Source organism: Bactrocera tryoni, chromosome 2 (genome assembly GCF_016617805.1).
Source record: "Bactrocera tryoni isolate S06 chromosome 2, CSIRO_BtryS06_freeze2, whole genome shotgun sequence".
Lineage (NCBI taxonomy): Eukaryota > Metazoa > Arthropoda > Insecta > Diptera > Tephritidae > Bactrocera > Bactrocera tryoni.
This window is the reverse complement of record NC_052500.1, coordinates 29,947,522-29,960,551: the sequence shown is the minus strand read 5'-3', so window position 1 is coordinate 29,960,551 and position 13,030 is coordinate 29,947,522. Positions and strand designations below refer to the sequence as shown.

The 13,030-nt window shown below is 43.5% G+C and overlaps 1 protein-coding gene across 2 annotated transcripts in view; it reads left to right on the top strand.

The window, feature by feature from the left end:
* The window catches only part of LOC120769232 (transcription factor hamlet), a 96,690-nt gene extending 83,938 nt beyond the window's left edge, over positions 1-12,752 (top strand). For both annotated transcript variants that reach the window (XM_040096130.1, XM_040096131.1), the window contains exons 6-8: positions 1,225-1,381; positions 9,490-10,572; positions 10,647-12,752. In XM_040096130.1, coding sequence (XP_039952064.1) covers positions 1,225-1,381; positions 9,490-10,572; positions 10,647-11,903 — 2,497 coding nt within the window. In that variant the 3' untranslated portion in view covers positions 11,904-12,752. The remainder of the gene's footprint in view (positions 1-1,224; positions 1,382-9,489; positions 10,573-10,646) is intronic.
* The last annotated feature ends 278 nt before the right edge of the window (positions 12,753-13,030 follow it).

Here is a 13,030-nt window from a genome sequence, read left to right as displayed (position 1 = left end):
GCTGGTCACTATGCCACCGCCGCCGCATGTAAAATATGGTAAAATACTATATACATAAGTGTTCATGTGGAAAGTAGAGTAATGTGCAGCAGGATGTTTCATCTGGGCGCCGGACGGCCCTTCGTGTGCGCGGCTAATGCATATTTTAGATTTTGTGCCATTATTAAATGAGCAAGTGCGACGGCACGCAACAGATAACTCGCCATGCCACTTCATAACACAGGGAACACATGGCATTCAGCGCCGCTGGAGGCAACATAGATGTGGCAGGTCCTTTCATTGATATTTTCACCATTATAGAATAGCAAAAACCAGCACAAAATAATATTTTTATTCAAGCAAAGTTAGCGTCAACAGACATACGCTGAATTTCACCTGAGCGCCACATCCCCAAAGCGGTCAGTAATACAAAAAAAAAAAATACTGAGAACGCCCCACTTGAGAAGCGCGCTCAACACACCACATATGCCTTCATAAGTACGCGCTCGTATGTCCATTATTTGCTTGATTATCGTCGCGTTCCCGTCATCCTTTTTGTTGGCGCTCTTATCTGATATTTGTCGTGCACTCATTCATTTTGATGTACATGCAAACCGCCCCAGCAAGGCAAATAAAATCAAACAACAACGCCCTCAGCCACTCAACACCCACGCGCGCACTAACACACGACTTTTGTAAGCGCTGCCGCGTAGTATGCTTGTATTTGCCTATTGACATGTGCTACCTCATTACGCGCGGTACTCCAACCAACCCACAACCAACAGCGCAGCGCGCCCCACTCGTTGAACGCCCGCGCGCGATAAGCATCTTCGTTCGTCAAATTGTGAGTTTTTATATTTCGTATATGACCGTTATGCGCTGTGTGTGAGCGGACATGCACATCAAGGACACAAATCCTGACGTTTCTGTTGTGCATGGCTTCGAACAGCTGCGCTCGCCAAGCGATTTCGGTCGGGATTGTACATATTGGAGCGGCGCGATCGTATCGCACATTAAATATTGAACATCATTTGGCTAATTGTTGACAGGCGAACCAGTAGACAAATATTTAGACAATAGCTTTGGCGGCATTGAGCACATTTATCATGATTGTTACATATGTAGCGTGGCGTAGCAAATGTATTTATCAACTATTTGTGCTGCTTTTTGGATTTTTTTTATTTATACTCAAGTATTAATAAAAATAAAACTTACAAGTTTCTAATTTCGTATTTTATTTTCTAGGTTGGACCATCATTTGGTTGCTAAGCACTCGTTTCGTAAGGACGAGTTCCCCTGTGAGTTGTGCAACAAGCCATTTTGTCATCGTCCTTTATTACTGAAGCATCGCGCCTTAGAGCACAACGAAGTTCGAAAGTATCCCTGTGAAAACTGCCCAAAGGTAAGTTCCAATATATTTTTCGTTCGTAAATTATTTGTCAACAAATTTAAATAAATTAATAGTTGGGAAAAAAGCGATAATAATCAATTGTTAATAATAAGTGGATAGATAGAAAAGTTTGAGCTAGGGATCGTGTTTATCTACGCCTTTATTTAAATGGCTTGTTATAGTTTCAGTTTGGTTTTAGTTTTATTTAGAATTTTCGGGGTTTCAGATTGTTCATTATTAGCTTCTGGTTAGCATTCCGGTTAGCATATGGAGTTCAACTAATCGGATATTAACGTCGAAGCCGTAATGTAGCCTAACTATGGATCCGAGACGATGTAATGATGGGTATAGACAACCGTTATGAATGAGAACAGAACCTTTATGATATGGAAATTTGGAAAGCTTTCAGGCGCCTTACTTCGGTACCTCTTGTGGAAATTTTCTATATACACCTCTCTCAATCGGCTGTTGAACTTATGATGGCGAATTTTACATCTTTCTCAATGTTTTAATAAGAACAGTGACACTACGCCTGACTTAGATATGAGCAGGATAGCTAATTCTTTAAGAAAATTAAATTTTTTTAAGATTTCAAAATCAGAAGGTTCATAACGCCACTAACCCATGCATATTTCTGTCGAAGACAGTAAAAATAAGGAGTCGAATCAATCAATCTTGCTTTCTCCCTTCAATCAGCAATTTTTTAATATTTTACAAATACTTTAACAGGCGTTTCTGTCGCTGAAGTTTTTTGTATTGTTTATTTCTTATTTCTTATTTTCCTCCACCGCAGCTGTTCGCTGCCAAGTCCAAGTGTGCCACCATATCGGCTTCAGTGGTAGCTTTCATAGATCTCTCGGAACATCGGTCTGGGCTGAGAACACAAAACTTCACCAGTTGCCGCGATCCTCTGCGAGATTACGCCAATTGTATATCAAAAATGCAGACAGGTCGCTACGAACCTAGTACTTCCTTGGAAGTGTGCGCCCTTGTTTCTGTTAACCATCTCGGATCGAAGAAGTTTTTCGTTGGAGTTTATCGATTTTCATTTTCTAGACGAATAACATGACCTATACACCACCTCCGTTGCATTTTTAGACGCTTAATTATATTCATGTCCCCTTATAGTTCGTGTTTTCCTCTCCTTTGATATTCATCGCTCACACGGACGACTCCAAAGACCTAGCAGAGAACAGTTCTCTCAAATGCTCAAATTGTTTTCTCATCTCGGTCCGTCATCGGCACCGTATAATAGAACAGGAATGATAAGAGACTTATATAGAATTATTTTTATTCTTGGAGAGAGGAATCTGCTTCTCAATTGCTTACTGATCCGAAGGTAGTATCGGTTGGCAAGAGTTAGATTATTGGTAGAATTTATGCTGGTACTGAGATATACAAAGTCCTTAGTTTTTTTAAATTTATAGCTACCAAAAGTAGTGTAGCTCATAAGACGGAAGGAATCATTGTATGTGGCCTCCAGATACTTTGTCTTGCCTCGTTTAATACAAGACTAACTTGATATTGTTATGGCAGAATTCCTCCGATTTGACAGTCTTTGGCGAGATAAAAATCCGCGTTCGTTTCGGTTACATAGACCTGACCGTCGTGGGAACGACCAACCTCTTTTTTATCGCTCCTTTTGCCAAGCTGTTGTTAAGGCTTACGACATCAGTATCACCAGCGTACCCCAGTAAAACTATATCTTTAGAGCAGACAGTGCCATTGCGGTTTATATCAAATTTATTGAAGAAGAAGAAGCATTATATTAAAGTAGACGCACGAGAAAGTATTATCTTGGCTAAAATTTTGGTTAGTATCGAACACTCGGAAAGGTTTTTCAAGATTTTTATGAAATTGAAGGTTGTGTCCAACATTATTCTGTATAACCGTATGAGTTTCACAGCGATACCAAATTTAGACATGACATAGAACAGGAAGCTCCTTTCAAAGCTGTCGAAAGTGGCTTTAAAATCAACAAAAAGTTGATGGGTGTCTATCTGTTTGTCAATGTTATTCTCGTGGATTTGACGTATTATGAAAATCTGGTCTCTGGCAGATTTGCTAGGTCTGAAGCCACACTGATCAGGTCAGTTCAGGGCATTTACCCCGCAATAACTAACGCGGACTGTGTGATCTCCCTTCTTGTGGATAGAACAGAGTGAAAAACTCGAAAATGAGGAGAGGAAAAAATACTTCACGTAACCGCATATATTACGAATACTTAGAATATAATTACACAGCTAAACCTTTCGTTGCGACTGAGGCCTTTACTAGTTTCATTATCAGCAATCTTGAACACGCGTCGACTTATGGTTGTATTTAATAAGCGTACCACGTGTTCATGTCCTTGTAAACCACAGCGCGGTGCGGTAGCCAACAGTAGTTGATCATTTGTATGTACATTAGTCAATCTGCGAAATAGCCATAAGCGCGACCACATTTCTAGCAAGTGGCAAATGAAGCTGCGGCTCGCGGCTCGCGGCCCGCAGCTGTCAGCTCAGACGTGTTTTGCCGCTCAAACGAAAGAGATTGTCCGGCCAGTGTGTGGCATTGTAGAGCAGCGCAGAGCCGCACCCCGTGCCAGCTCACCTGTGCGCCGTATTCGGCTGCTTGTTGTTGACTTTGAAGAGACTCCGCCTCGTCCATTTATCTTCTTTGTGACAATCTTGCGCCTCGCAGCAACAACACACCCTTGCCATGAGCCATGTATACCGCGGTGTTGCGTTATGTAGCGGAATATGTTTTCAACAAATCCAAGATTACGTAGTATGCGTTAATTTTTCAAAAGCAGGACGGTGCTGGCGGTGTGTTGGGGGCTCAAATAAGAAAAGAAAATAGTACAATGAATGAGATAAAAATTAATGGAATGTCACGGTGCTTAATGCTTAAAGTGCGAAGATTGATCAACCAGCGCCAAAATGAAACAGTTAAGGCAAATCAACAACAACAACACCAATAACAAATAGACCTGAAAGACCAACGTCATTGTTAAGAGCGTTTGGGAGGCGGAGGAAGAGCGCAGTGGGGACGCCATTTCGAATCGTAGCAACGACAAATGTCAAAATCATTGATTTCATTACAATGTGGCATTTAACAAAGTAACGCATGAAACGCGCAACAATGAAGCGCTGGAGAATTGTTAGCGAAAAAAAGTATACTCGCACTATAAATCTATGAGCGATGAGGTGCTGCGCTGCCAACGCCGCTGCCGATGTCGCCGTGTTGATAATGCGGATGATAAAATACTTTTGATTTCTAGTAGATCAATAGCCGGCGGCCACTTACTTTTGAATTACCACCACTAAAGCGGAATACAACAAGAAGAAAACAACCACAGATTAACAACAATAACAACAATTGTAACTTGAATAACAACAAACCCCATGAAAACAAAAAAAAAAAACAACACCAAATTGAAGGCAAAAAAAGTAGACTCGAAATAGAAAATCTCCATGCATTGTTTGAATATCAAAAATAACTCGAAAATGGAAAAAAATGTCGAAAATTAGACAAAAGAAAAATGAGTTTGAAATATTCAAAATCAGGGCGTGTACTCACCCAAAGTACTTAAAGTGTGGTAATGATCAAATTTGGAGCTGTGACGTCCGCCCGCACACTTCAAAAAGGTCGAAAGGTGTAAATAAAACAAAAAAAACACGAACGTTATTGAGCACTTGCCACGATTGATGGTGAACTATGAAAATACACACACATACATATGCGTGCATAAAGCGGCAGCTAATAGCTGGACTTAAACGGAAATTGAACGCTGTTGCACTGCAAACTAAGAAATGACGTCCCTAACTTGACTTTAGCGGCAGCTACGACTTTTGGAGAATTTTTTTATTGAGTTAAGCTCAAAACTAATTTACCGTTAGACTGTTGTCTGAGCTTTCTTTAAGATCCTTTTCTTTAAGATCGGTTGAGAGTTCGGTTGAGTGCGCGAGAAAGCGAAAAAATATCGAACAAAGGATCTGTCTCAAATTTTGTATTTCTAACTAAATTACGAATGTTGGAAAAGGCTTACGGTAATTCTGTTTTACCAAAAACAAAAGCTTGCGAGTGATAGAAAGCCTTCAAAGGCGGTCGAGAGATCGTTCAAGAAAGGCCTCGTTCTGGACTACCTTCGACCTCTTCAACTAATAAAAAGAAGTTAAGAATATGGTGCTTGAAAATGGTCAGGGAAGTGTTAGAGAAATGCCAAGAGAACTCGACATCTCTCTTGAGTCCATTTGAATATTTTTGATGGATATTTTGGTTATTAAGCCCATTCTTACACGACTCGTTCCTAAAAAGCTAATTTTATTTTCAAAAAGAGTATCGTAAACGGGTCTCTTTGGTCCAAAAGCTCAATGAATACTATCATTCAACCACCATATTCACCAGATTTGGTTCCGTGTAATTTTTTCTCGTTCTTCAAACTAAGATTGTCGCTCAGTGGAGCCCGTTTTCGGTCGATCGAAGAGGTAAACAAAATTCGTTGAAGGAGCTGAAGACACTTATAAAAAGTCTTTCGAGGACTGGAAAAGTATAGGCCTAAGTGTATAACATCTGATGGGGATTCTTTTGAAGACGGCAGAATAAGTATTGATGATAATCAACTTTGAAAACAGAGATTTGAGAAAAACGCGTTTATAGTTTTAAGTAACTATAGAGCTGGTCTCGAGCGTGGAAATTTTCAAGGCTGCATCTCCAAAACAATCACTCGGATCTACTTAAGCAGTTAGGATAATATTCTCGAAATGTTATAGAAATAAATACGAGAAGAAAAATTCGACTTTTTGAAGCCCGGAAGCACATGTAAACCCTTATTCACAGTTAAACGATTTTCCTACTGGGCAGCAGCTCAATTTGATGGCCAATGCAACACATCAACAACGCAATCAAAACGACAGCAAGCCACATCATAACTGCACACTAACGCACACATATCAGCTGGGCTAAGTGTGGAAATTTGGTTTGCATGTCGATCGAATTGTGGGTCATTAGCAGTAAGTAGGTTCTCGGTGGTTGGAAACGTCTTGAAAGATGCTTTTAATGGCTGACAAGCAGCGGTAAGTTGTGGTTAGGCGGCATGCAACAAAACATGATTTGTGTTTTGCTACTTTACCGTTCAAACGGTCAACGATGGAGAATGAACGATCGATCGATCGATCAAAGCAACGGTCGTTGTTGCAGCAGCAGATGGTCGCCAGGTTACAGTTACGCAGCCATTACAGTTATGGGCGCATTGTGATGAGCTTACGCTGCGCGTGACTATGCCACGCCGCGGTAATTGTTTCAGTAGTTAACGTGTCGTATGCATTGTATACGCCGACTGATCGTGCCACAAAATGAGCACAACTCCGAAGATACACCCGCAATGCGTAAGCAGACAATAGCGTGGACTTATTACGTCGCAAGGCTGGTCAATTGTTGGACTGATCGATCTTGCATGGTCATTTCAGAAATTAAAAAAGATTTCTTTCAAATGCTCATCAAATGTAGGCTTTGTAAGCGCTACTTAGACGCGTTAGCATATGTAATGCTTGGCGAGCACTTTCAGAATTCAATGCATTTTCTTGGAAACACGGACTTGGTATGCTAGAAGACGTTGTCGGTGGCGGTGACAAAGCAGCAAATTGAAAATGTCGAAATAAAAAGCAGAGTGGGTGCATACGAAATATTCCTTCTTGTTGGAACTGCGCTTCGCGGTTAGATAGCGTTAGCGCTGCGTTTGCTTCGTTGAAGAATTCGGAGTACGTCATGGCAATGCAAGCCCAAACGAACACGCTGATTGCCGTTGTGGAGCAGCTTCAGCGCAGCAAAGCTACTTTGTGTTAAGCAATCGACGGCGGGTGTTGAAGCGCCAACCGTGCAGACAGTTGATTTTGTCGCACACTGACACAGGCACATCAGCATAACGAGCGCCGCGGCGGCTGGACGTTTGGCCGCGTCAAATGGCCATCGCAACTCAAAGCGACGCGCATAACTCAAATCAACTTGGCGCAGAGCGAACGCAATCAATTCATTTTACGCCATTCATACTGAACATATCAGCGAGTGCAAAATAAAAGCAACAAACAACGCAGCGCTATAATAAATAACAGGCGCTCGAAGTGAGTTTACGTTCAAAAGTGCTTCAGCGAATGCTTCAATCGACTTTACACTAATCCTTTTGATGTTGTTATAGCACGAGCTATTCTTGTTTCGCCATAGAAAAAAAAAGAAAAATAAAAATCAAATAAACATACATGCAGAGGAATGAAAGACAACAAACAAAGCCTTCACGGCTTCACGGCTGTACTTCGATCATCCGCCAGCACCGAATCTAATGCGCACAAAGGCACATACTCCAGCGCGCGATAGAAATGTATACGAGCGAACGGACGGACGGACATACAGACAGACAGACAATGACAGGCAGGGAGACATTGCCAGTCAGCCATACAGCTATTGAGGCAGCTAGCGCGTTGGCCAGGCGCGCTGCCAGCCGGTGCCATTATGACAGCATGATTAGGCATAACAGTTTCATAAAAGCAGCAAATCGTGCGCGGGCCCCGTGTCCGTAACGGCAACGGCAACAACAACAAAAAATAGCAACAAATACAATTGCAATAACAACGCTAAGCAAAGCGTCCCTTACACGCCCGCGCTCAGCTCAGCAAACAAAAGTCATAGCTTTGCGCTAGGTGCTGGCTGCGCGGGCGGGCCGCGGCCGCTTAGTGCCAGCGGCAAGCGCAACAAATTCGCGCAAATCTTTCTATAACACATTGCTTGTTGTTGGCTCTTGGCAAATGCCCCGCAAGCAGTGCCGTAATCTACACCTGGCCACTTTGTTTGTGTCATTCTACCGTCTGCATCAATAGCGCGGACGGGTTTGCGCCTGCGCACGGCCAAGCGCTGTCGAAAAAGCATTTACCTTGCTTTGCTGCGACATTTGTTTTCGTTACTTTTTTCGCGCGCGCGACACGGACCAGCGACAATTGTAACAATTGAAGGTAATAATTTTGGTGGGTGGCGGCGCTGACGCAGCGCGTTGCTCTGCTGGACTTAGGCGCTGCTCTCGATTTGGCACTTGGCAGCGCGCTGAAGTTGCTCTCGTTTATCTCGAAATTTGCGTAATCTTTGCCACTGCTTGACTTTTGCGATTCTATTATGCCTTTTAAGTATATTAGCCATACGGCGTCTGTGCTGTTGTTGTTGCTCCTGCGCAGCCAGCGCGCAATTTGCATATGACGCAGATCCGTTTGGGCGCGCATTACCTGTTTCAAGTTTTTGGGTTTTCCGTTTCATTCTTTGGCGTTGATGTTTTGTCACTGCGCTGGCCAACACACTTGTTGTTGCTACTGAAAACCGTTGGTATGATTGATTAATTTCATTTCCATTTCGATTTGCACTACTATCAAACCACACACATACACACTTTCACTTGCCATTTTAAATAGCCAGCCTGCAAGTCATGTGCGCTCCAGTCGCGCAGTTGTGATTACCGTTCAAACGGTAGCATGGCCTTAAACGGCTGCAGAGCTGCCACTACTTCGCCTGCTGACTGGCAGCTAATGTGAAAAAAATTTGTAGTGCTCATTTAGGCCTGCCAGTGATGGCGCACTCAATTTCGTCTATCTGTAACATGATTTCGCATTGCCCAACCCCCACTACAGCTTCCTCAAAGCCTCTCGCCATACAAACGACGCAACTGCCTCACCCCGTTTCGACGTGCTGCTTCTTTGCCGTTGTCTTGAGCCATGTACCTTCACTTCGCTTGCCGCACTCGGCAACTAGGCAACTGCTCGGTTGAACTCATACCGCCATCGCTGCGCGTCGTCTCGCATCTCCGCTGTTCGTTTCGCATTGTCTCACACCGAATTTGGCCGCGTCCGTTCTCTGTTACGGTACATTTAAGGTCGCCATATGCTTTTTGATTTCGATTTGACGCTAAGCGTAGCTCATTTTATAATTTTGATCTCTTTTTTCCAATTTTTCGTTGTAGTTGTTTGTATGCTTGTATATTATATTGCTTATGCGATTAATCTTGATTGTGTGTAGCAACCTACATACGAACAAGCAGTACTTCTGCGTGTACTCCCGTCTCATTTCATCATTTTCATTTTCGTTTCGTTTATTTTTTGGCACAGGTATTTCGTGATCCATCGAATTTACAGCGGCATATTCGTGCCAACCACATCGGTGCCAGAAGTCACGCGTGTCCGGAGTGCGGAAAAACATTTGGTACATCGTCCGGCCTCAAGCAGCACACGCACATCCACTCGTCGGTGAAGCCGTTCCAGTGTGAGGTGTGTTACAAGGCGTATACGCAATTCTCGAATTTATGCCGTCACAAGCGCATGCACGCCGATTGTCGCATGCAAATCAGATGTCCTAAGTGCGGTCAGAGCTTCAGCACGGGTACCTCGTTAACCAAACACAAGCGTTTTTGTGACCCCACCAACGTGCCGCTGCCACCACAGCCCGTCTCAGCCGGATCCGGTGTGAATTTGCCACCACATTTGCCGACGCACCAACAGCAAGTCATGCAGTCTCGCGTCTTACAGTCGATGAATGCGGCCGTCGCCGCCGCCACGGGTAATACCAATGGCACAAGCGCTGGTCTGCCAGGTAGTGGCATGTCGCCAGCCGACCATCCGTTCGTGCTGTTTCCGCCGTTCTTTCCGAATTTTCCAGCTGCAGCCGCTGCCTACGGATTGCCGGGCATATTTCCGCCAAGCTCAGCGCAGACAACCAACTTCCCGTTCTTGTTTCCGAAGACCAATTTGGACATGTGCATGCCGGGTTTGCCGACGTCAAGTGCTCACAATACATTCAGCAGTTTGCCGTCGATTAAGGCTAGACGGCTGCACAATTTGAACGCTGGCGAGAGTATGCGCTCGGGCGACGTATCACCGCCGTCGAGTGAGCACAGTCTGAAGCAATCGAATAGCAATGCTAATGCCACATTAAGCCTAGCCACGGATACTGATGAAGAGGGCAAAGTACCAACACCACTAGCGCTGACGTTGGCTTGTAATTCCCCCAATTTCAATGCCAATCAAAACAGTTTCTCCACACACAATCCAAGTGATGAGGAGACCAGCTCGTCTGTGGAGCTAAAGATCACACAAAATGAAGACGTCGACGTGCAGGAGCAAGAAGAAGTTGAGGAGCCAGCAGATATGTCAAAGTGTGAGACCAGCACCAACAAGCTTATGGAAGATGATAAGGTAAGCTACTTGAAACTCCACTCAAAAATCACTTGCGCAGCCATGCAGCTAACATTCCTACTATCTCTTTTCAGAAATCGATTGATATAATGAGCACTCCACCGCCCGCAGACCCGTCGGATGAGGAAAACAGCAAAGCCACCAATAGCGCCGCTGTTGCGGAGCTGCCACTCGATTTGAGTATAGGCCGCAAGCGCGCACGCACCGCCAGCTCCAGCTCAACTGCCGACACACAATCGGTACATAGCGAACGCTCCAGCAATCAGGCCGCACAAGGCGAACACAAATCAGACTGCGAACAGCAACCCGAGTCCAACCTAATACGCGCACATCACCATAAATTACTCAGGCGTTCAAGCCACAAAATATCAAACCGTCGCTGCGAGAAGCTAAATCGTACACCCTCTATTACCGCCTCGCCTGGACCGACACCATCACCTTCGCCACCCAGCAAAGAGCAAGTCAATTTGTTGTCAAACGATGTGAATTCCTCAGCGTCGGCGGACTTTGATTGCTTGCAACCGTTAGAACGAAATCCGCTTTTCTTGGAGGAGATCTATCATCGTTCGCGCACGCTAAACGATATCTTTCCACGCCCGTTTCCTTTTTTAGGGCCAATGGGCGGACGGCCAGCCTTTGATAGAGCATTACAATGCTCTGACATGCCGTTTCCGCCCGAACCGGTTTTTCGCAAAAATCTACTACCTGCCGGTCTCATCGGCAGCATGTTGGCCACGGCCTCCGGCAAAATCAAGGATCGCTACACATGCAAGTACTGTGGCAAGGTGTTTCCGCGTTCAGCCAATTTGACACGTCACGTGCGCACACACACCGGCGAACAGCCCTATACGTGTAAGTACTGTGATCGCGCTTTTAGCATTTCGTCCAACCTGCAGCGTCATGTACGCAATATACACAATAAGGAGCGTCCGTTCCGCTGTCATCTGTGCGATCGCTGTTTTGGTCAGCAAACGAATCTCGACCGACATCTGAAGAAACACGAAGCCGACACGAACGGTTTGGGTATTGGTTTCGGCGACTCGCCCTCCTCCAATGAGGCCGATCGTGAGGACAACTATCTCGATGAGATACGCTCCTTCATGGGCCAAGGCACATACAGCGAAGAACAGTACACACCGACGAGCATTGGTGGCGCCGAAAACGACACCGACTATGCGGGCAGCGATGCAGACGTGGAGTTATCCGTCTCGCGTTCATCCTCAGTCGATGCTGCGTTGGCTATTGGTAGTGGTGAGGATGCCGTGCACGTAAAGCAAGAGCCGTCGGCAGATGCGACGAAAACTAGCGACGCGGTCGATGTAAGCTCGTAAGCGAGCGCGAAGGGTTGCGAAGTGTTGCTTAGCAGGTGTTGAGTGTTTTGAGTAAAAATTACATAATTAACGGTCGTTGTCGATGTGTGGGTGAAACGCACATATTGCGTAGCGCAGTTGCGCGCTGAGTTCTGGAACGTTTACGTCTATTACGTCAATAGTGATAAAACTGTGCGCATTTGCTCGTGACATACTATCAAACAGCTGTGTTGAAAATATTAGCATAACGAATTTTAAGTGTATAAATCATAATTGTTGGACATAAACATACAGTTTCACATACATACATACATACATGTGGGTGTGTCTGTGCGTATATAGTATTTAGCTGAGCGCATTATATGCAAAGTATCTAAACTACAGTTGTTTTTGTAATAAGTTTTGTTAAATTTACTAGAATGTACTATTAAATCTAAATGAATTCTTGATTAGCTAGCAAAAGTCAGGAAAGTTGAAAATCAATTTTTTTGCTACCAAAAAGTGTAAATTGGGCCTCGCAAGTCCAGTGATTTGCACTCAGCAGCACTTGAAAGCGTCAATAGCGTATTTGTTTAGTTGTAAGTGCCACAAGAAAATATTAAAATTTAAATAAATAAACAAAAATGCGCAAATAAATGCATAAATCTTACGTAATTAGCAGACTAAGTAACAAAAGTCACTTGTAAATAAATATGATGATAATGATGAAGGAGGTTAATTGTATGTTTTGAGACAACACGCGCACATAATACAATTATATAAGCAGTATATGAGCAGAAATACGTATGTAAATGTTTAAGTAAGTAAATAAAATTTGATTTTTGTAATTTGTAAGCGTAAACCAATCGTTTAATAAATAAATAAAAAATAAAAAAAAAAAACAACAAGAAAAACGTTAATTTTGGTTGTATGGCTACTCTAATACCCTTCACAGGTCACATTTTTGCGGCATAAATTTATAGAATAAAATAAAAAAGGAGCTAATTTATGATTGTGATCGATCATTTGTATGACAGCTATATTATATAGTAGTCCGATCTGAACAATTTCTTTGTATATTATAGCCATGGCTATAACTATAGGCTATGACGAACTTAGTAAAGATATCTCGTCAATTGAAAAAGTTTCCGTACAAAGACTTAATTTTG